At 42.0% G+C, this 23,043-nt stretch overlaps 1 protein-coding gene across 17 annotated transcripts in view; it reads right to left on the reverse strand.

Annotated features, from left to right (window-relative positions):
* Positions 1 to 23,043, reverse strand: part of SYNE1 (spectrin repeat containing nuclear envelope protein 1) — a 561,745-nt gene that overhangs the window by 109,635 nt on the left and 429,067 nt on the right. For all 17 annotated transcript variants that reach the window (XM_055134197.1, XM_055134196.1, XM_055134206.1 and 14 more), the window contains 8 exons: positions 22,173 to 22,322; positions 21,265 to 21,441; positions 20,311 to 20,466; positions 13,410 to 13,565; positions 10,239 to 10,409; positions 5,361 to 5,494; positions 3,936 to 4,140; positions 1,544 to 1,726 (listed from right to left, as the gene is read on the reverse strand). In XM_055134197.1, the coding sequence (XP_054990172.1) occupies positions 1,544 to 1,726; positions 3,936 to 4,140; positions 5,361 to 5,494; positions 10,239 to 10,409; positions 13,410 to 13,565; positions 20,311 to 20,466; positions 21,265 to 21,441; positions 22,173 to 22,322 (1,332 nt within the window). The remainder of the gene's footprint in view (positions 1 to 1,543; positions 1,727 to 3,935; positions 4,141 to 5,360; positions 5,495 to 10,238; positions 10,410 to 13,409; positions 13,566 to 20,310; positions 20,467 to 21,264; positions 21,442 to 22,172; positions 22,323 to 23,043) is intronic.

Consider the following 23,043-nt stretch of genomic DNA (forward strand, 5'->3'; position numbering starts at 1 on the left):
GATCATCGATTTTCCCGAGCAGTCTCAGTAATGTCTCCATTCATCCTAGTCCTGAGATTTTAGAAGCCTCTCTTTACTCATCCTCCCCAACGGTGCCACGTTGGAGGCTCTTTCAGGGTCAGGGAAATGAGACCCATCATTGTTACTGGTTTTGGCTTATGAATATGTCACAGGGAACTTGCCAGGCTCTCCCATTTAAGCACTCGGTACTGTAGTTGAGATTTGTAATCAAACTAGCTGTCCACCAACAGATAAGTGGATGACAAATTTGTGATATAAATACACAGTGGAATACAACACAGATCTAAGGAATGACAGAATCATGTAAACTGTGGCAAGACAGATATAACTGGAAAATAACACATTGAGCAGGTATGGTGCTGCCAACAGGCCAATCTGTACCTACAGGGCAAGTGCAACAGCAGCCTGATGGTGCTTCAGGCTTCCTGATAGCCCCAAATTGCCATTGCCTTGGGCCAGATGCCAACAACGTGGGACCAAGTTTATTCAGAAATTAAACAATCAAAAGTTAGGTATGTGGGAGCCACACCCACAAACCACCTCTGGCTCAGCTATATAAGCTCATGGCTTTATATATACACATTTACTTAGTATTTTAATGGGACGTCAAAAGACTGTGTGGCCGCCTACCAACAAGATGGTCAGACTTCTTCCTTAAAACCCTGAATGAACAGTTTGAGGCTCTTTCTGTTCCTGGTGCGAGCAGATATTATTGGGCTATGCTAGCACACAACAGGGACGAATGGAGACGTTACTGGCACCCGCTCGAGCAAATCAAAGATGAATGGGATGACAAGTGATACAAGTGATTCTTAGTATTTACTATATGGATAGACCTTCCTAAGTTTTCAAATTGTTTGTATGTAATGCTATTCAACCAGCTGAAATCATTTTTTAAATACCTTCATTAGGGGCTGGAGCGATAGCACAGAGGGTAGGGCGTTTGCCTTGCACACGGCCAACCCGGGTTCGATTCCCAGCATCCCATATGGTCCCCTGAGCACCACTAGGAGTAATTCCTGAGTGCATAAGCCAGGAGTAACCCTTGAGCATTGCTGGGTGTGACTCAAAAGCATAAAAAAATAATAAATAAATTAAATAATAAATAAATACCTTCACTGAACTGAAATTCAGATTCTCCTAAAACTGGGCCTATACCCCTGAACCTTAAAATTTAAATCACTTGCTTTGCACACAGGAGGCTTGGGTGGGATTCCTAGGACCAAAAGACTCCCCCAGCCACTTCCAGGAGTGACCCACAAACACTGAGACAGGAGCAGTCCCCAAACAGAGGTGGGTGTCCACCCTCCCCTCAAAGGAAAAACAGCATAAACATTGCAGAGTCAGAGTAAGACTTTCACCTCCCTTTGTCCCTACTGGAAATTCAAGTTTGCTTTTTTTTTTTCCAGCCCTTGGTCTTCGAGGAAGTATGATCTCAATGTTGAAAACTTCTTTTCTTGTGCCCAAGTCCAGATATTACCCAACGCCCGGTCTACACCACCCACTGCGTGCGAGCTCATACCTGCAATGCAGTCTGCTGTTTGCAAAGAGCCTGCTCCAGGGTACTTAGGTGTTGGCTCAAAGAGAGTTGGTCCGACTGAATGGCTGAGGCTGCTGACGCGTCCACCTGGCGCTTGAGCTGCTGGCCCAGCTCATGGAGGACATAGAGAGAATCCTTCACTGTGCCCAGGCCTCGGAGGAGGTCCTAGAGAAGATACACACATGCCCGTTGTGAGGCAGTGTGGGACATGCTCTTCTTACCCCGAGCAATCAGCAAAGACCAGGCAACAAGAAACATGCAATTCTTCTTGGATAAATTATTGTGCTAACTAGCCTTTATTTGCAGGAACAGTGAGCTACATTACCCTTCCCTGTGAAATAATAATCAAAAACTCCATGCTGCTTTAAAATACAATGCATTTATGTTAATTAATTTAATATGCATTCTACTATCAAGATAGTAATATCTTGATAATAGACTTTGGTGGGCTTTATATTTTGGGGGGTGTAGTGGGGAGTAGGACCTTGGACATTGGGTGAAGGTAGCAAAAAAATAAAACAGGCTGAAAGAAAAAAACAACATGACCTATGAGAGAAGCTAATATACTGGAAATAATCTTGTATTTCCTCCATTTCTGTACTGGTGGTGAACTAAAATTCAGTTTATTTACGTCATTGTATTCAGTATCTCACATACAATGGGCGAGTTGTCACCTTTGTAGGCTGATGGTTCTGAGAGACCAGGGGGCATGAGACTCCAAAGACAGTTCTGGTGAGTAGGGGCAAGTAAAAGCATAACTTTATTCTTTGTCAAGTATATCCTGTCTCCATTTCTTGTGGGAACACCTTGCATGCTCAAAATGACAAACCCATGGGAATTCTCTATTGCTGGATTCCGCCATCTGCCACGAGGAAATGGCGAGTGGCTGGCCCTTTATACTGGGGCCAACGCCTCACCTTAGCAGAACCTGTGCTATCTACAAAGGGACAACTAGGAGAGCACAGAGAACAGAGCAACTTTTGGGGCCGTGGAGACAGGACAACAGGTAGGGCGCTTGTCTCCTTGCACACGGAAGACCCAAGTTCAATCCCTGGCACCAACAGGAGCGATTCCTGAGTGTAGAGCCAGGAGGAACCCCTGACCATCGCTGGGTGTGACCCCAAGGCCTCACCCCATTTTTAAATTAAAAAAGAATAATTTAAAGAAAAGAAACTTTAAATTTGATCCAAGAGATCAGTACTTGGATCCCTGGTCTCTAAAACAGACCCGTGGCCTCAACTCAGGCAGAGTTAACATCAGAAAAGAGAAAATTCTAAAAGATCTGATTTGCATGGAGGGAAAATATTGCACTATTTTACTGTCACTATAAAACTTTAGATTTAAAATGGCTATTTGTTATCTAAGTGAAGGCATTAGAATAAGCCAATTTTTAATTTATGGGCCCCTCATAACTTCCTTAAACTGAATTGGAAAGGTTTATAACCGCTTTGAAACGAGTTTATTAAAATAAAAGCAAATAATGGCAAAGAGTAGGAGGCAGGTAACAGGCGAAATAAGACAACGATTCGCTAAAACCTTATGTAGGTTACCGGGATTGGCAACGGCAAAGAGGAAAATGTTTTAAAATGATTGAAATGACTCCTTTCTACTGAGAAATTCTTAGATGAAATTATTCAGTTGGTACTTAAATATTGAACCTAAGCGGACAATACCTTTAACAGTGGATATTTAAAACATGTAACGCTATTTTTTACATGCCATATCATTTATAAGGATGGATTAACTGCTCAAGCCCATGGTACCAGGGCTGATATAATTGGGAATCAATATTCTTTCCATTTTCTTCTTGACATTTAATTTTGGGACCCAACACTGCCTAGCGCTTCCTCTGTGTTCAGGGGTTACCCCCGGTGCTGTTAAGCAATGTGCAAAGCAAGCACCTAAACTCCTGGACAATTTCTCTTGCCCCTATACTCATTTCTTGTGTTAATCATTTCTGTGAAAAAAAGAAAAAGACAGCAAAGCTAAATTCACCTGGACTGTATCCCATGCAGGAAAAATGGGAAAACAGCTCGCCTTGAAAACCAAAACTAGGGGCTGGAGCAATAGCACAGCAGGTAGGGCGTTTGCCTTGCACTCGGCCGACCCAGGTTCGATTCCCAGCATCCCATATGGTCCCCTGAGCACCACCAGGGGTGATTCCTGAGTGCAGAGCCAGGAGTAACCCCTGTGCATTGCCAGGTGTGACCCAAAAAGAAAAAAAAAAAAAGAAAACCAAAACCACACAAGGACATCTGACGCCTGACACATGTACACAACCCAGCCGCTTGCATCGTGCTCTCTCACAAGACCAAGCCCACACCCAGATGGAGTAAACACCACCTGGGGGAAACACCCAAACTCCCAAACATACGTGGCAGTCTTCAATCCACGTGGCAACTTCGTCGTCGGTGACATCCTTGTCGGAGACGGCCTTCAGGAGCTCCTGGGTGCGGCCGTCCTGCTGCTGGACGGCAGACGCGCACTGCTTGGAGTAGTCCTTGTACCTCTGCCAGAGCTGCAGGAGAGCCTTGCTGGCGTGCAGCTGCTCTGCAATCTCTTCCAGCAAGTGGTTCCATCTGGAAGCAAGAGCCAGCACCGGGGGGCAGATGACACGGGGGTCACAGCGCTGTTACTCCCTGTCTGTGTCAGAATCCTGCCTCAGGGGGCGGGGGAGGAAAGCAGGGTGTCTGGTGTCCATGTAGCCTAACGAAACAGAACCTGTCCCACTCTCGGGTCAAGGGAGTGGGAGGTTTGAGCCAACGGCAGTTCCTGTGGTGATCCAGATACTCTCCCTGCCTTTCAGTGTCCTCGAACTAACTGTGTGAAAACACACCATTAGGAGAATTAGAATCTAAAGTGTCACTTGTAGGTGCCACTGGTTGTCATTTTACTATTACTGTTTCGATTGTGGTAGTTGTTATTTGGGGACCTCGCCTGCAGTGCTCAGGAAGTCTGGGTGCCATGCCCAGCAGTGCTAGGGGGCCCATGTGCAAGGTGGAATTCTTAAGCTCTGCACTATCTCCCCACCCCCTGTATCATCACTTTAACTGAGCTGTACAAGCTGCAGAGATCCAGTCAAAAATTTAACTTCGGCTGTATCACCCCATTCAAAATTTTAGAATTCCTGGAACATCTCAAACTCTACACTACTGACCTACAAGGATGGGATATAGAGCAGAAGGCGACCAATCTTGATTAAGAAAATATAAACACACAAGGTTTAACCTGTAACAACATGTGAGTGATCTCTTCTACAAGAGTTTAATGGTTCGAGGGTGTGATACAACAATCTTCACCCACTTTCTTCTAAGGTAGCCTTTTTTGATCATTTTTAGCAAATCATTTATAACAAGTAATACAAAAAAAGGTTTTTTTAGGGCCTGCTATTGGGGCAGGCTTGGGTGTTGGCTAGGAAAATGGGAAATAATAGTGGTGGGAAGGCATCATGGTGGGACTGGTGTTGGAATACTGAATGTAAAAAATCATCGTGAACAACCCGGGTTCGATTCCTCCGTTCCTCTCAGAGACCCCAGTAAGCTAGCGAGAGTATCCCGCCTGCACAGCAGAGCCTGGCAAGCTACCCGAAGCGTATTTGATATGCCAAAAAACAGTAACAACAAGTCTCACCATGGAGACGTTACTGGTTCCCGCTCAAGCAAATCGATGAACAACGGGATGACAGTGCTTCAGTGCTACAGAACAACTTTGCAAAAGAAATGTTAAAAATATATTGTAATATATAGAATGGCTAGCAGTGTCAGAGTATCCTGCTGCACAGCCCATATTAACATCATACCTCATATTGGTGTCTTTCAGGGTATTTGTAAGCATTTCTGTCACTGGTGGGTGACATTCTTTTAAGAGTTGGTCGGTAACTGAGGCAAACTTCTGGAGGCAACTCTCCTGCTTTTCTAGATCATCTTGGAGAGTCTGTCCAAAGAGAAAGTGAGTCAGATGACATGACCCAACCTAGATCCTAAGAGTTTTAAAAGTAACTCAACCACTTACATAAATACAAACATATGAATATACAAATCATGCCTCACTTTGCTGTAATGCTTTATAATCATTATTTCTTCTTCTTCTTCTTCTTCTTCTTCTTCTTCTTCTTCTTATTATTATTATTATTATTATTATTATTATTATTATTATTATTTTAAATTGATTTTTGGTCTACACCCAGTAGGGATCCTGGATCTATGCCCAGGGATCATTTCTGGCAGCTCACAAGACCACATGGGAAGTCAAGGACCAAACCCAGGTTGGCTGCATGCCAGACCAGTGTCATATCCACTATCCTATCACCACAGCTTCTATTTCTTTCTTTTATATGATTTCACTTTACAGGTATGAGAACAGAATCATAACTATAAAACCTTTTTATTTGTTTTTGGGTCACACCCAGTGGTGCATAGGACTTACTCCCGGCTCATGATCAGTCCGAGCAAAGACTGGGGGGTAATAAGGGATGGCAGGAATATGCAAAGCAAGTAACTTGTCACTATCACTCTGGCCCCTACAATGAAACCTTCTTATGATAGCATCTGGAATTTTATAAGCTCATTATTGCAGTTCTGGTAACACGGTCACAACAATGTTAATGTTGGTGGTTTTGAGATACTGTTATACCACATCTCACACTATCACCAAAGTGCCTAGACTTTGGTTGTTTGTGGAAGTTTTCCCCTTTCCTGAGCACACCTGGGAGTGCTCAGGGGTTATTCCAAGCTCTGGGCTTGGTGTATGTGTGTATATGTGTGTGGGGGGAGGGGGGTCACTCCTGGCAGTGCTTGAGGAACCAGGCAAAGTTGGGAAGCAAATACAGGATTCTGCATGTAAAGGGAGTGTTCTTCTGAACCCTCTGACCAGGCAGTGAAATTCTGCTGGAAAATCTCACCTAGGATACCCCTGTCCATCATCTGTCTATAGAGCAGGTATCAGTCACTACTGGCTTCTCTTTGCCACTTTAAGGCAAAGCCTGGATCTCTACTATATGCCTTGAGTGGTTCTACCAGAAACTCTTAGCAATTCAGCATTAGCAAGTCAGGGATTTTCTAAGTACTTTCTCAGTCCTGTCTCTGGTTCTCTTCCTTGCAAAGAATCATTGCAGGCTACTCATCTGACATTCTTCTAGCAAGGAGTCAAGGGACTTAAGAAAAGTATTTCTGTGGAAACTGTGCTGAAGTGATAGACTTCATTCTTAAGGTAAGTCCGAAATTGAATATCTGACTGCCATGGAAGCAAACACGTTCTGTTATCAGGCATGACCCCTTTCCTATGTTAAGACAGCCACCTATAGGTGTTAAACATAAAAGAGTTTAGATAATAACCTTTTAGCATCTGTACTGCAAACCATAATGCCTAAAATGAGACAAAGAGAGAGAAGAGAGGTACCTGCCATAGAGGCAGGCTGGGGCTGGGGTGGGGGGTGACTTAAAGGGGTTGGAGGAAAACTGGGGACACTGGTGTTGGGACATTACACTGGTGGATGGATGCGTGTTGGAACACTGTATGACTGAGATGCAACCATGAACAATTTTGTAATGCTCTATGTCATAGTTATTTAATAAAAAAAAATGAAAGAATAAAGTGAGAAATTGAAAAAAATGAGTTCTAGGGGGCAAGAGTGATAACACATCAGGTAGGGTGATATCTTGTACATAGTCCACCTGGGTTCTATCCCTGCATCCCGTAAGGTCCCCTGTGCACTGCCAGGAGTAATTCCGAAGTGTAGAGCCAGGAATAACCCAGGAGCAATGCTATGTGTGTCTCCAAATCACCACCAACAAAATGACTTATAACCTCCCCAATGTTATCACATATGCTAGTTTGCATGAAGTTCAAATTAAAGGCATTTATTATCACTTTGGCAGCACATATATAGAAAATTAGAACAATACAAACATTATTAGGACCCTTGTGCAAGGGTGGCACACATTTGGGATTTAAAAAAAAAAGAAGGAAAAGAAAAAAAATGAAGGCGTTTAGAAACATTTACTTCCTGTTCATTTTGTAGCTGGAGTAGGGTGAGAGGCAAGCACAGTTTGAACGTACAACTGTGACTACTACAGCAAATTTTTCATTTTCTCCCTGTAATCACATTTTAAGCAGAGGGTATTTTTCTTTCTCGCCTGCCTTTTGGTCTTGAGGAGATCATGAGTATAACCAATTGTGCTGTTCAAAAAGGTCTAGTCTTATATCACCAAACAAAGAATGAAATGCAGAATGAAATGCTTATCCAGTAGTCTGCATGGACTACTGGTCTACCCGGCAAGTTTTCCATCAGATCATGTGGCTATTATCCTTCTGTAAAGTGACCTCAAAAGTTAAGGGCTCACAGTTATTTCTACACAGCTGCTTTGGTGCCTGTGTGCGTGCATGCTGTCCCTGGCCATCAGTAGGCTTTGGCTTCCCTCCACGAGGACTACTGCTCTTAGCCTTCATTAACTCAACTTTAAAAAGGTTCAACATATGTATCTTGTTACAATTGTTGCATCTTTTTAAAGAACTCTTGGGAAAAAACCAAACCCCCAAAGAGTATTTTGAAACTTAACTATTTTCAAAGTTGTTTTCTTTGGTGGGGGAGGGAGGGGGGAGTGTCTCCAAAGCGGGAGCTCAGGACACTGGGAGTATCCTTCCAGTGGTACCCAGTCAACTCAGTCAGAAGTTTAGTGCTAGGACCTAAGAATGTGGTGCTTTGGGCTCCGGAGTGCTGGTGAAGCTCCGAGGAGTCACCCAGTGATGCTGCGGATGGAGCCAAGATCAGACAGATAGAAGGGAAGTGCTCTAACACCTGTTCTAGCTCCCTGGTCCTCAGAGGAAATTAATAATGAACCTAGGTCTTTACAGAAACATATTTAGGGTTTTGGGGTTAGTTTTTGGTTTGTATGTCACATGTGGCTGTGCTCAGGGCTTATACCTGGCTCTGTGTTGAGAGATCATTCCTGGTGATGCTCAGGGAACCATATATGGTGCTGGAGATTGAACTGGCGTTGACTTCATGCACAGCGCCTTAACCCTTGGTATTACCTTCTAGGCCACCATTAAGGGTTTTACAAACTTACATATGTGCATTTCTTCCTCCCTCCTGCCACACTTATTCTTTTTTTATTTTTTATTTCTTTATTTATTTTTTATTAGTGAATCACCATGAGGTACAGTTACAAACTTATGAACTTTCATGTTTGCATTTGGTTTACATCCCTCCACCAGTGCCCATTCTCCCCCACCAATGTTCCCAGTATCCCTTCCACCACCCCCCACCCCAACCTCCACCACTCTGCCCTGCCTCTGTGGCAGGGCATTCCCTTTTGTTCTCTCTCCTGTTGGGTGTTGTAGTTTGCAATAGAGTTATTGAGTGGCCATCATGTTCGGTCTATAGTCTTTAGCCATAGAGAATGAGAAGCAACAGGGGAGAGTGCCTGGTACCCAGGTGAGCAGAGGGCCGGAGAGGCAGTTGATTAGATGGCAGCAATCCAAGATGGGATCATCCAGAGCTCTGTTCTGATTGTCCTCAGTACCGTGTGTGAAAGTAGTGGCAGTGTTTGGAGTGAAGGACCCCCATGGAGGTGCTGGTGGGGGGTGGGGGAGCATATACGTTCAGGGACGGAACTCGGGGCCTCGTAGGTGCAAGGTGTGTGTGTAGCACTCGTGTTACATCCAGGTCTCCTGAGCGCTGTGCTTCCAGCAGTGACTGCGCAGCCGTGATGCCCTTTATTTAGATGAATACAATGAATAAGGACATGGAGGAGATGGAGCAGGGAGTGAGAGGAACAAATAACTCCCTTTGCTCGTCGGACAGAGCACTGGCATTATGCTGAATGAAAAGCAACTTAAGAAGATTTTTTTTTTTGGTAACAACACTATTTTTCTTTTTATTCTCTTTCTCATTCTCCCTTAGAATCTGTATGAAGGAGCAGGATGTAGAGAAAAAAAAGGAAGACAGAAAAGGCAGTGGCCATAGCGAGTGGAGGCTAATTTGGAGACTGCACCATTTTTGAAAACATTTATTTAAATGGGATGCAATATTTTGTTGTTGGGAGAAGGATTTTGGGCCACACCTGCTGGTACTCGGGCTTACTCCTGGTTCTGTGCTCAGGAATCGTTCCTGGCAGAATGTGGGGTGTCCCTGCAGTGCTGAGTTCTGAACCAGGGTGGACCACATGCAAGGCCAGTTGCTTTCCCCACTGTACTCTCTCTCGGACCCCTAGTAGGAATTCTTAAGTCACCTAATGATAGACCAGCTGATAGAGAATTTGGCATCCCTAGGCAAGGGCGTGGAATTCATTTAAAATGCTTTTTTAGACAGGAAAGCACATCTAGCAATATTTAGAGGTGATATTCCCATCTGCTCACTTTTCAGTTTCATTGAATTTCTTTTTTTTGTTAAATTTTTTTATTGAGTCACCATGTGGAAAGTTACAAAGTTTTCAGGTTTAAGTCTCAGTTATACAATGCTCGAACACCCATCCCTTCACCAGTGCACATATTCCACCACCAAGAATTACAGTATAGCTCCACCCCGTCCCCCCACACCCCTATCCCCCCACACCCCTAGCCCTCCCCACCATCCCTAGCCCTCCTTTGCCTGTATAACTGATAAATTTCACTTTACTTTCACTTTGATTCATTGAATTTCAACGGAAGTTAAAGGGGGCTCCAGTCCGTCCCTTACCTGGAGATTGTCCACCTGTATCTGCACAGCCTCCAAAGAGCCAGTGAGCAGCCGGAAGCGGGAAAGCGAGTACCGTGCCTCGGTGAGGGCGCTGATGGTCTCCTCGCAGGCTGCCTTGTGCTGGCCCCAATGGCCAAGCACCGACTCCAGCCGCGTCTTCAGCTGCCCGACCTTTGGAAAGAGGCACTCTTAGGACTGATGTGATTGACAATGACAGACGAGATCTTTACACGATGGAAATGGTGACCACAAAGAAGATTGGTCGAGTTTCAGGTAACAGGAAAACACTGAAATTCCTCTTTAGCATACTGTAAATATATACCTTCATACCTGTGGACGCTCGGTTTTAAGTTGAAAGGCTACAAAGGTGGCATATCTGTTCTACATAACATAATTGATAAAAGGTCATGTATTAACTCTTTGGTTTAGGAAGCAGGTTAAATGATGCTTCAAATGCATTCATCATTTCATCCTCAGAACAGCTGTTGGAGGTAGATAAAAGCATTATCCCAAGAGTACAGATGAAAATGAGGCGCAGAGAGTTTCCAAAAATCAACTGAGATTGTACTGTAAGAATGTGAAAGATCTAGATTTGAATCCAGACTGGACCCAGAAAATAAAACCTCCTGGCCCCAGAAAATGAAACAGATTTGTCTGTCTGTCCATCTATCTATTTTGCCATCCAACTATTTGCTACCCATCTATTTTAGCTATTTAACTATCTATCTAATCTCCCTACTATGCAGAAACTATGTATGTGTGTGCACTTGTATAATTCTTCAGCATATATCTAACATCTCTATTCACATCCACATAAAGACACATACATGAGTATCCTAAGAACTTTCCTATAATCACTAAGAGATTTTAGATAGGTCTGAATAATTTAGAATGATATTTCCTCTGAATCTCTTGAATGCCAACCTAATCTTCTAAATTTATGTTTTAAGTATGGAATAAACACAACAGAATTCATTCACACCACCAAAAGTCCAGCTACTTTCTTTGCTACTCTTCTAGGCATAAATGAAAAAGAATATTAGGACCCATCAAGATTCTATCTAAGGGATCAAAAGACACAGACAGTGGAGTCTCAGGAGTAAGACAATGTCCATTGGCTCTGAGGCCCCTGCATGAAAGATAGAAGCAGAAGGGATGGTAGAGTCAGGAGATTTAATGAGAAACTGGAAAGGGTCTACTCTATGACTTATTTTCATTCTTTATTTTTTTTCATAAGATAGCTCTATGGAAAAATAATTTATTTGTACCAACACCTGCTTGCCCAGATTTGAGATGATTTATATAAATACAAAATATATATATATGTATATATATACATAAATTAAGGATAAAGTATGGATAGATAGGAAACTGCATCTGGAAGGGTGGACATGAGCTCTAATAGCCCTTCGCTGCAGGACACAGTTTCCAGACACTGACCCTGCGTGGATCTCAGCCCTCATCTCTGAAAAATCTGGGAGCAGATCAACCATGAGCTCAGCTGGAGAGGGCATAGCTGCTGACAAGCTGTTACTCTCAGAGGACAACGGTCCACACAATACCTATTTATCGAATGTCTTGGTAGAGCTTACACGTAGTGAGAACTGCAAACAGACAAGCGCACTGTGCTACAGCAATCACACAGATGATAACAGGAGAGAATCCGGAAGCATGAGGTTATCATTAAAAACAAGGGCCTTGGGATATCCTTGCTGGGGTAATGGATCTGCACACTGACTGCACAGAGTGATCCCTACGATGACTGGGGATAGGCAGTTCCGGGCTGACGAGTGCCAAGTCCCTGCACACATCTGCTGAGTTCAAGATCATGACCCTGCCGGACAGGAGCGGGAGAGGTCAGGGAGAGAGGAAGCCGGGCCACATGTTCCATCAAATCCTCACCAGGCCTGGCCTCATTCTGAGTGAGACATGCAACTGGTGGTGGGATTGGGAACAAAGAATGTCTTGGGAAGTGAATGTAAAGTAAGAAAGGCCGAATGATATGTCTGCCACCTCACCTGGACCTCTTTGGCAGAGAGATGACTTAGAAGGTCATGGAAATGATCCAGCAAGCAGCGATGCTAACCCTGGAGACAGGATGGATTCTAGATTGATTCTAGTTTAGGGCTGACAAGACTGCCACTTTCTGTGTGCAAGATCTCAGAAAAGGAGAGGAGAGAAAGACCCCACACAGAAAGGCAGAGTACCCAAAGTGTAGCTTGTGTTGGATCCCCCAAGGGCACTGCCTCTGAGCCACCTGGGAGATGCCACCCTGGTGATTATACATCTGGGGATTATCCTGGAGGAGAGAGAGCTTTGGCGACATCGCCCCAGCAGTGGCACGGGTCAGTGCCAAAAGGGGCACCATCCCCCCCATAATCTGTAATCATTGCTCCTCTATTACAAGCAGTTTGGCTTGGCCTATTGGCCTATCTTTCTTCGCTAGAAGGTTCTGTTAATTGAGTTACCTGCCACCCTTTCACTTCACCCAATGCCTCACAATTCCCTCTGCCAGGGTTAAAACTTCTCCTTGTGCTACACTTCCTTGGCATTGCTTACCCATCTGTCACAGTCCCCGCACACTCTAGTGGTTCCTCTTCTCTATACTAAATCTATTGAATTGGGAATAAAGATGATTGATTATTGTCTGGCAATCAGTTTGCAACCCATTCCTCATCTATCAGCCAGGAATCGGGATGGGGGACCCTCTAGCTTCTGGAACATACCAGAGGACTGTGGGATGGTGACTCAGGCAGGCTTGTCAGGCACGAAGGGTGCTGGGGGAGGCATGGACACTGGAGCTGCCTACTGATCACGCAAAAGGACATGTTGGATTTTTTCTCTCTCTGCCTCTATCTCTCTCTCTCCAGGAGAGAAATTCAGGCTGGGGTCAGGCAGTTAAGAATTTTCTGTCTAGATAGTACCTGTGTCTTTACGTGGGCATGAATAGATTCTCAATAGGGAACATTCATAATAATATCGACTATGGGAAAGAGTCATTGCTAGATTTATGTTTTAAAGTAGAGATTAATATAAAGCATGCAACACAAAGCAATGGCACGCAGATTCTCTAATCCTTTGGGCAGTGGCTTTAGAGAAACACAGCTGTGTATGCTGGGTCGGGAGATGACAAGCAGGGCCCCGGCACTGACCCTCCAGAAACAGCATTACCTTGAGGTCCAAAGCGGCCCAGGTTTGGCGGAGTTCTTGCAACGTGCTCAGGACAGTGCCAGAAACTTCTTCCCTCTTGTCCTGAATCAGAGCAAGTCCATTCTGTTCAATTTTTGCTACCTCTTTTTCTTTCGACTTTACCACATCCTCTAGATCCTGAAAGATAAAAATATATATTCATTTCAATTTAGTTTTATTGTGGATCCCAGGAATCCAATGAAATTGAACCATTCCATCTGAGTCACACGGCCTATTTTTTTTTTAAATATCCAAGCCTCTTCCAACACTATAATTTTTTTTTTAAATGGTTGGAAGGAGAATTTAGCATGACTTAATAATTTAGAAGCAGGATTTAGTTTATCAGTAGGGCAAATGGCTCACTTATATGAGGTCGTGGGTTTGCTCTCCAGTATCCTCTTCCCTAAATTAAAAATAAATAAATAAATAAAACAAGAAAAAAAAAAAGAAATAGGAGCTAGAGAGGTAGCACACTGGGTAAGATGTCTGCCTTGCACACAGCTGACCCAGATTTGATACTGACGAAACATATGGTTCTGATTTCTGTCAGGAGTGATCCCCACAGACAGAGCCAGGCCCTGGGCATAGCCGGGTGTGGCCTAACACTCCCAACTGCTCCAAAAAAAGAAGTGGCATCATAATTTCTATTCTCAAATTCACATATCTTGGTTAGAGAAGTCACAGAGTTTGGGTTGATGGGATGTAATGTGACACAGTGGCATCCTGGGCTATAGGATGTGCAGTGTAGCTACATCCTGTGACCCCTGAGCAGACACCTCACTCACTGCCAGTGGTACCCAAGTAAGTCAGAAACATCTACTGGGTCTCCATTTCCCACAACAGAGAATCAGAAGCCCAGACTAGATTCTCCACTATCTCTCTCTCTTTTTTTTTTCCACCCCAAATTATTTTGTTGCTTTGACGTGATTCCAAAAGGTGGTATGGAGGCTTTTTATTTCCCCCTCCATATGCCAAATCCTTATTTTCTTTGGGATACGTATTTTTTAAAATTAATTAATTAATTCTTCCATTTTTCCCTTTACACTTTATACAAACACTGTGGCTTACAAAGTTGTTCATGATGACTGGTGACAGGCATTCAATATTCCAACCCCAAACCCACCACCATTACACCTTCCCTTCACCATTGTCTCCAATTTTCCCAACCACCTATTATAAGCCTGCAGGTCCTCAATAATTTATTTAATATTGATTGTTACCAACAATTTGCTAAGAAAATGATTTAAAAAAGTTTCTTTGAAGAAAGTTAGAGAAGATTGTTGTATCTCACCATGGAACTACTAAGCCCTTGTATGAGAGATTATGAAGATGTTGTTACAGGGTAATCCTGTGTTTACATCTTGTTAATTGAGACTGTTTGCATTCTATGTTACATCCCATCCAGTCTGTGAGCTATGACTGGTTTATCACGTCGTCGAGTTTGAGATGTCGCTCCAGGAAGCCTAGGATTTTTAAAGGGTAAGAGAGCTGGAGTCAAATTTTTAACTGGATGGCATCTTTGGGTGACGGTGACTGCCAGGGCTGGAGATAAGCATTTGTAACCCTCTGCATGACATGAGCCAGAGGGGAAAACAAAGCAAGGTGGTGATGGGCGATCATAGTAAACTCGATTCAGGGCTTAGTTCCTCACCATCTGAGGAGATGCTGAGAGATCAGGAAGGTAGTACAACCATGAACATATCATGGAGGTATAATAGGTGAGCAAGACAGACATCCAGTCTCGAGCCATGATGCTGGTCAAAGGGTGACCGGCACTCACTGACTCTCAGCCTAGAGCTGGAGATGACATGAGACTGCAGAGGATGGAAGTCCCGGGGGAGATGTGGGAACTGTGTTAATCCATGGTCACATTCTCAAAAAAAAAAAAAATCACCCACAGGGCTGGAGAGAGAGTTCAATGTTGGATATTAACCCTAAATTCTTTAGGCTTCATCAGTGAATTGCCCCTTTTCCTCCCCCCCAGAGATGTGTATAGTGCTCTTTTGAGCACCCCTAATCCCCCAGTTCATCTTTAACCTTTCCTTTGTGTTAGTTAATAGAGTCCTCAAATCAGTCTTGGTTACTTAGAACTCAAAACTTCTGGTGATCCTGGACTTTGTATTTGAAGTGAAGTACTTGCTTTTCTATTTCCCCTATTTTTTTTCATATTTCACTAAAGAGCAATGTTCTTTGCGTAAAAACGAAAAGACTGTTTAATGTTATGCTCCTAATATTTGGAAGTTGACTGACTCTGAAATGTATCTATTCCAGGGCACCCGTCATAATGACTTGACTCAGGGTCTGGTTGCCGTAGTTCCTAACACTCCACAAAGGGAGGCCCAGCCATGAGACTGGTATGGACCTGGGGCGAGCAGCAAAGCTACACCAGCATCAAAATGGGTAAGTCCAGAAAGCATGAAAGCATGGTTTTGATGCAAGACATTATGACTTAAGGCACAGGACCAACATGGGGAAGGACAAGCTGAACCGGCCTGAGGACTTAGTCTAGGGTTTACGGTAAAAGCCTTGCTTGCCCTCTGAGGCCAGAGAACAAAGTTTTGGAATCTCTGTCTCTTACTGTGTTTATCCAAATAACTGCAAGTATTAATAAGAAGTAAATATAACTATTTAATGTATACAATTAAAGGGAAAGAGAAAAGCAATGTAATGCTTGTCACCCTTGGCTGAATCTCTGTGTATAGCCCCTGGAAGACAGAGTGTCTCCTAGAGTTAATTCCCTCAAGAGAATTGCCTCAATCGCCCAGAAATCAATATAGTTTAATCTCAGACACTCCATATGGTCCCCCCAGTCTTCCAAGAGTGGTCTTTGGGTGCAGAGTCAGGAGTAAGTCCTAAATAGCACCAGGTGTGACCCCCAAGGCTAGCTGTGTGGATGTGCTCACTACGGATCTCAGAGTGACAAAAATTGCAGCTTATTTTAAATTTGGATTACATCCAAGTTCTACATAAAAATATTTCATCTTACTGTCACAATCCATACACAGATAATAATATTGGAGTTTGGTACTAGTTAGTGTCCAGACTGTGCCAAAGTAGTTACAAGCTGTACCTCTTCTATTTATGTTTTCGTGTGGTCCAACTTTTCAATCACACTCCTATTTCTGAAAATCATATCACAATGAGATCTATAACATGGTAAAATTTATCATTACATCTTTGGCTTATTTCAAAGCATAACGTTAGAGAAATATTCATGAAAATCTTTTAAGCTGCCCTAACCTAGGTAAGTGTAAGATATTGCATATAGCCATTTAGTTATTTGGTTACTGCCTTGCTTAAGAGCATGTTTATTTATTTTCCTTTCTTAATACTCATGAACATGCATCATAAATAAAAAGCCATACACTTTCTATGGACCCTTTTGCTTTAAAACTGTTCCCTCGTTTTCACATGATAATGTGGCCAATGATTTGATAGCTTTTTCTCTGGAGAAAGGAGAATGAATAATGATTACTAGACTTCCAGTTCTTTTATGCAGACAGAAATGATTATAGAAGACATAATCAACTCTATTATTTATAAATTTTTGTCAATTTTTACCAGCAGTTTAAATAACCATAGGCAATCTTTCCAATGTGTCTTTAATCTTAAATTCAACCACTAAAATTAAATTGGTCCTCATTTATCTATAGATAAACAGCTTAATGTTTCAATGGACAATACCACGTGAATGATCCATTAAACAGAAATAAGTCTCTTAAATGCTCTGCAAATTTTTGTTGGCACAAAAGCAAAACCCAAGGTAGAAATGGAAAATGTACTTTGTGAAAAATAAAGGTGTATTTTTCTTTCAATAAATAATTATAAGATGACTTTATTTCTCACCAATAAAGTGAAAAGCCAACCAATCTTAGCATTTTCATTATAATAATCTTTCTTAAATTGAGTTAATTCAGAAATATCAGATTTTAGTGTTGCTTTAAATTAATAAATCTCCTCTGAAGGGATGGAAAAGTATTCAAGATTTTTAAAAAATAAAAGAAAGCTTGAATCTGGTCATCAATTTAAGTATGCTGGTTCCAATTTCACACTTTGGTCCAGAAGGCAATTTCTCCAAAATGACAATAAATTTTATCAAGGTTCGTAGCATTGCCAAATGAATTTTCAATTGAAATCTCAAACTGGCATTGGTGAAGAATTCTTTAAACCACACTTGAAGCTTCCTCTCTTGAAGCTACCTGGCATGACCTCTCTCAAAGTCTAAATTTTGATTGGAAAAAAAGTGAAATTTAGTCAAGGTCCTGCTATACTTTCCAGAAGCAATATGTCTGTCTGTTATAAAGAGGATACATGAAAGGACACACATGGAGGATGATAGGAAGAACACTGGAGAAAAGATAAATGTGGGGATGTGGGGATGAGAAGAGAAAAAGGGCAAAGAAAAGTTATATGAATATAGTTCATCCTTTTAATAGTAAAATTTATGACAATAGAAAAATCAAGCATTAGTCTTGCCAATACAAATGATATTTTTGTTTTAATACACTTTAACTTGGGAACCCACCAAAAGGCAGGTCTTCCCAGCCTTCAAAATAAAAATGTGAAATTCTGGCCTATTTGTAGATTTTAGACACGGTGCAATAAATTACTGGTTCCTGGAAAATCAACTTGAACATGTGACGTACGTTTGGGGTCTTCAATCTTTTTTATATCCATCTTCTGATGTGAAGCATTTTTGAAAAATTTAACTTAATTCTCAACATGATGGTTTTTCTTTGTGATTTTTATACCCCCTAAAAATTAACAACCCATTCAGCTGTTTGCCTTAGCCCTGCTGCAGACCAGAGGATCTGCTCTGCCTCTTCTGAACCAACAGCTTTGACTGAGAGCTAAAATCTCTCTCCCTTTTCATGTGCCTCCACAGGAAAAAAAAAAATGCTGGGCTGGAAGAAAAATGATCGCTAAAGGCTTTTTGTTTTGAAACCCAGAATATAAAAGCAAGATTTAGAGAGCTGTGTCTTTGGGTATAATTACTTCACAACAGAGTCCTCAATTGCTCTCAGAGAACACAAGAAAACAGCCACAGCTAATCTGTAACACATTACGTATTATTGAATTATTGAAAATTTTTATGACAGCATGAATGATGATGCCCCACATTTCGGTTGTATAAACAAGAAACATCTGAGGAAATCCTCGGCTCCTGCAGCCCTGGAAAACGTTTAGAGTATGGCCACTCCACCTGACCCTGAACTCCTCATCTCCAACAGGACAGCCAGTGGACACTACCCCTGGATGTTTCCTGGTTGGATAGTGGAGGAAGAACCTTGTCACCTGCACAATACCAGATCACTGAGTTGAACCAGAGTCAGTTAAGTTTCTGCTGCAACCTTAGTTACAAGAATTGCAACAAAGAGGAGAGAAAATGAAATGATATTTGAAGGGGGGACACAGGCTAATTCTGAATCCCAGATCAGCTCACAGTTCTACGACAGTAATATTTTTTTAAATGTTAGAGACGTGAGAGCCTGAGGAGCAAATGCAGCACACAGGCACCATTCAATTATTTTTAGTGCATGTAAATGTACATTTATAGTATATATCTTATTTGAGGGGGCTGGAGCGACAGCACAGCGGGTAGGGCGTTTGCCTTGCATGCAACTGACCTGGGTTCGATTCCTCCATCCCTCTCAGAAAGCCTGGCAAGCTACTGAGAGTATCTCGCCCACATGGCAGAGCCTGGCAAGCTACTCGTGGCGTATTCAAAATGCCACAAGCAGTAACAAGTCTCACAATGGAGACGTTACTGGTGCCTGCTCGAGCAAATCAATGAGCAATGGGATGACAGTGACAGTGAAGTGATCTTATTTGAGTGGATTAATTAGAAAGTAAAAGGCCATTGGAGTTCATGGTTATGTGTTGAACATTAAAAAAAATAGTAAGGGATACTTTTCCAAATATTTTGAGTCATAATAACATGAAGATTATATAAGAAAATGTTAGTTTGACATATTATGGGATAGCACACAAGAATTAAAAAATGTATCTGGGATTCACTAAGCCATCTTTAAGGAAAAAAAGAAAATAACTGGGACAGATGTCCAAATCCTGATAATTATTAAATCTTATGATCAGTAGATGGACTTCTTATTTTCTACTTAGGAGTGTTCTTAAAAAGTCTTGTAATTTCAAATTTATAAAATAAGACGAATAATATAAATTCACAAAGTCAGGGGCCAGGACTGGAGAGATATAGCAGTAGGTCAGTAGCCTGGCCTGTGTAAGACCCGAGTCTGATCCCTCCCCTCACACTAAGTCCCTTGGGCCCTGCCGGAGTGAGCACTGAACCTCCCAGGGTGTAGACCTCAGAATAAGCCCTGAGCACCAACAGAAGTGGCCCAGGCGGGGAAAGAACAACAGAGAAGCCGAGAGACAGTACCGCGGCTAGGTGCTTGCCTTACACATGGCCAACTTGGGCTAGATCCCTGGTACCCACTGTGGTTTCCAAGCATGGCTGGGAGTAATTCCTGAGCGCAGAGCGCAGAGCCAGGAGTAACCTTGAGCATCGCTGGGTGTGACCCAAAACAAAAACAAAGCAACCAACAAGAAAACCCCAAAGCCAAAACTTAATGAGAGAAAGGATTGGAGGGAAGGCAGCTGCGTGCTGATGACCTCCTCTGATCCCCAGTAGCACAGGTGGCCCCCTGAGCCCAGCCAGGCATCACTCGGAGCATGGCAAAGGCCCTGAGCACCACTGGGGGTGGCTACAACCAACCCCACCCAGCATGTATGAATTAATTGTAGAAATTTGTTACCCAGTAGGCCAGTGTTTCAACACTGAGACTTCGATTCTCAGAAACTATAAATTCCTCCCGCATCTGGCTGGACACTGTGGAACAACCTCGGCCACCAGACGCATTACCTGACAGTCTTTCAGGGCGTTCTGGACTGAGGCCTGATCTCCGATCCGGTGTTGCTGCGTCAGTCTCTTTTCCTGGGTTTCAAACCATGTTTTCAGACACTGTACGTTATTTTCATACTCTGACCAAGACTCCAGTAAACCCTCCAACAGCTGGATCTGATGGAACATAATGAAATAAAACGGGTGACTTCATTTTTAAATCAAACTATGGGCAGGCTAATTAATTACTCACTAATTAATTACTCAAGCCATTCTTTTCTGTTACTGTCACTGTCATTGTCATCCCGTTGTTCATTGATTAGCTCAAGCTGGCACCAGTAACGTCTCTATTCGTCCCAGCCCTGAGATTTTAGCAGCCTCTCCTTACTCGTCTTTCCCAACGATTGGAGGCTCTTTCAGGGTCAGGGGAATGAGACCTGTTATTGTTACTGTATTTAGCATATTGAATACACCACAGGGAGCTTGCAAGGCTTTTCCATGTGGATGGGATACTCTCTTCTACCTAATTAAAACAAAATCTTGGAATACCAATCATTAGATAGATAGATAGATAGATAGATAGATAGATAGATAGATAGATAGATAGATAGATAGATGATTTAAAAATGCATGAGAGAAGGTCAGAACCCGTGACTTTTAATGATGAACTGATAAATAACCGAAGCGAAGCCACGGCCAAATAATGATTCTGATAATCTCATAAACTATGATATTGCGAGAGAAACCTTTTGAAAGAGTGAGAAAATATTTTCAAATTGAAATAAAAAAGAAAACATAAACTATACAAAGAGGAGAGAGTTGATGAAAAAAATCTGCACCTTAAAGTCCATTTTGAGTATCATCAGCACTGGTAATTTCTAGAGGCATCGCAGGCCCCACAGATTCTACAGTGATTTTTTTTTTTTGAGTATGTCTGTTCACACAAATAAATAAAGCAGGGGCCCATTGGCTTACCTTCTCAGCCACAAGACCCTGCAGGATTTGCCAACTTTTATTCATTGCTCCAAGTTGCTCGGCAAAGTCCGTCTTATCGCTGCGTTTACTCTCCACATCCTGACTGCTGATTTGTAGTACAGACTGGTTCACAAAATCCACCGTCAACTGTTTGCAGTTAATGTCTATCTTAAAACCCTAAAAAAGAGAGAAAAAATAAGAAAACAAAGCCATGCGTATAAATCTATTTGGTCCGGAGTAGAATGTTTCAAAGCTTTAAAAAAATTGTCACTGTCACTGTCATCCCATTGCTCATCAATTTGCTCAAGTGTGCACCAGTAACGTCTCATTGTGAGACTCGTTGTTACTGTTTTTGGCATATCGGTTACGCCACAGGTAGCTTGCCAGGCTCTGCCATGCGGGCGAGATACTCTTGGTAGCTTGCCGGGCTCTCCGAGAGAGGCGGAGGAATCGAACCCAGGTCGGCCTCGTGCAAGGCTAATGCCCTACCTGCTGTGCTGTCGCTCCAAAAATTAAGATTAATATTATCACTTTCATGAGCTAAGCACAGTGAGACAATCTCTATGTATTCATGAGAAATGGATGTATTTATATTTGCATATACATGTAGAAACCCATCTATAAATGGGTTTCCAATGTATCTTAAGAATATATATCTCATCACAGAAGTATTCCTAAATTATAGATTTTATTTTTCAAAATGATACAAAATCTTATTTCAAATTATTCTTAATATTGGAAAAATCTATAACTATAATTTTTTATCCTTATACCTACCTAATCACTGTGTACAAAATAACCACACATTTCAAGAACTGATTTTTCACAACTTGACTTTTTGAGAAATTTTTCAAGCACAACAGCTCCAAAGTAGAAGAAGTAAAAAGAGAAAAAAAATGTTCAATTACCTTATACTTCTGAAGATATTCATGAATTGTCTTGTGACCTATGGAATTTTTTATATTGTCTTCATCCTTTTGAATAACATTTTCCATGAGAGAAATCCAAGTCATGACTTCAGAAATAGCATGACGAGAAGGTAGCTTGTCCATCTGCAGCTGCCCAGAGAAGAAATCCAAGTCACAAATATCAAAACCGGAGCCCACTTTCAACTAATCTAAAATCCAGCATAGTTCTTTTTAAAGCACCAATGAAGATAATACTTCTAAATGACAATTCTGGATCTTAACCCCATTAGAAGCTTGAAACTAAACATCAGGCAAATGCTAAATAATAACCGTCGTATGTTCACTTGACATACAATTCTATAAATATTGTATAAACATTAACTAATAAATCAAAATACCAGTAAGAAGAAAATATTGTTCTCATTCTTAGCTAGTTTTATGAGTTTCAAAAACTGCAACTACAACACTGTCAACAGATGCATTTTATTAATTATCTTGTAAAACTCTCTGTGTATTATGACTCAGAAATGTTAAGAGAAGAGAGAAAATACAAACAATCATTTGGTAGATTTTTGGCACTCTATTACTTATTCCTAAGAACACTGCCAATTTCCCTGTCTTTAACTAAAATATACTTAGAATTCTGAATACAATTTCATATATTCTACATTTATGGAAGTCCTTAAAACAATTCGGAGGTGTAAAAGCAATCATTTCAAACATTAATGGATTTAAGTATGGAGCAGAGAGATCTAGAGGTCAATGTGAGATGTTCCCTGCCCTTCAGAAATGGACAGCTGCGGATTGGGAGAGAAAGAAAGCATACACATTAAATACACCTCTTATTCCTAGAACACATTGATGGATGCCA

The sequence above is a fragment of the Sorex araneus genome, chromosome 4 (assembly GCF_027595985.1).
Source record: "Sorex araneus isolate mSorAra2 chromosome 4, mSorAra2.pri, whole genome shotgun sequence".
Classification (NCBI taxonomy): domain Eukaryota; kingdom Metazoa; phylum Chordata; class Mammalia; order Eulipotyphla; family Soricidae; genus Sorex; species Sorex araneus.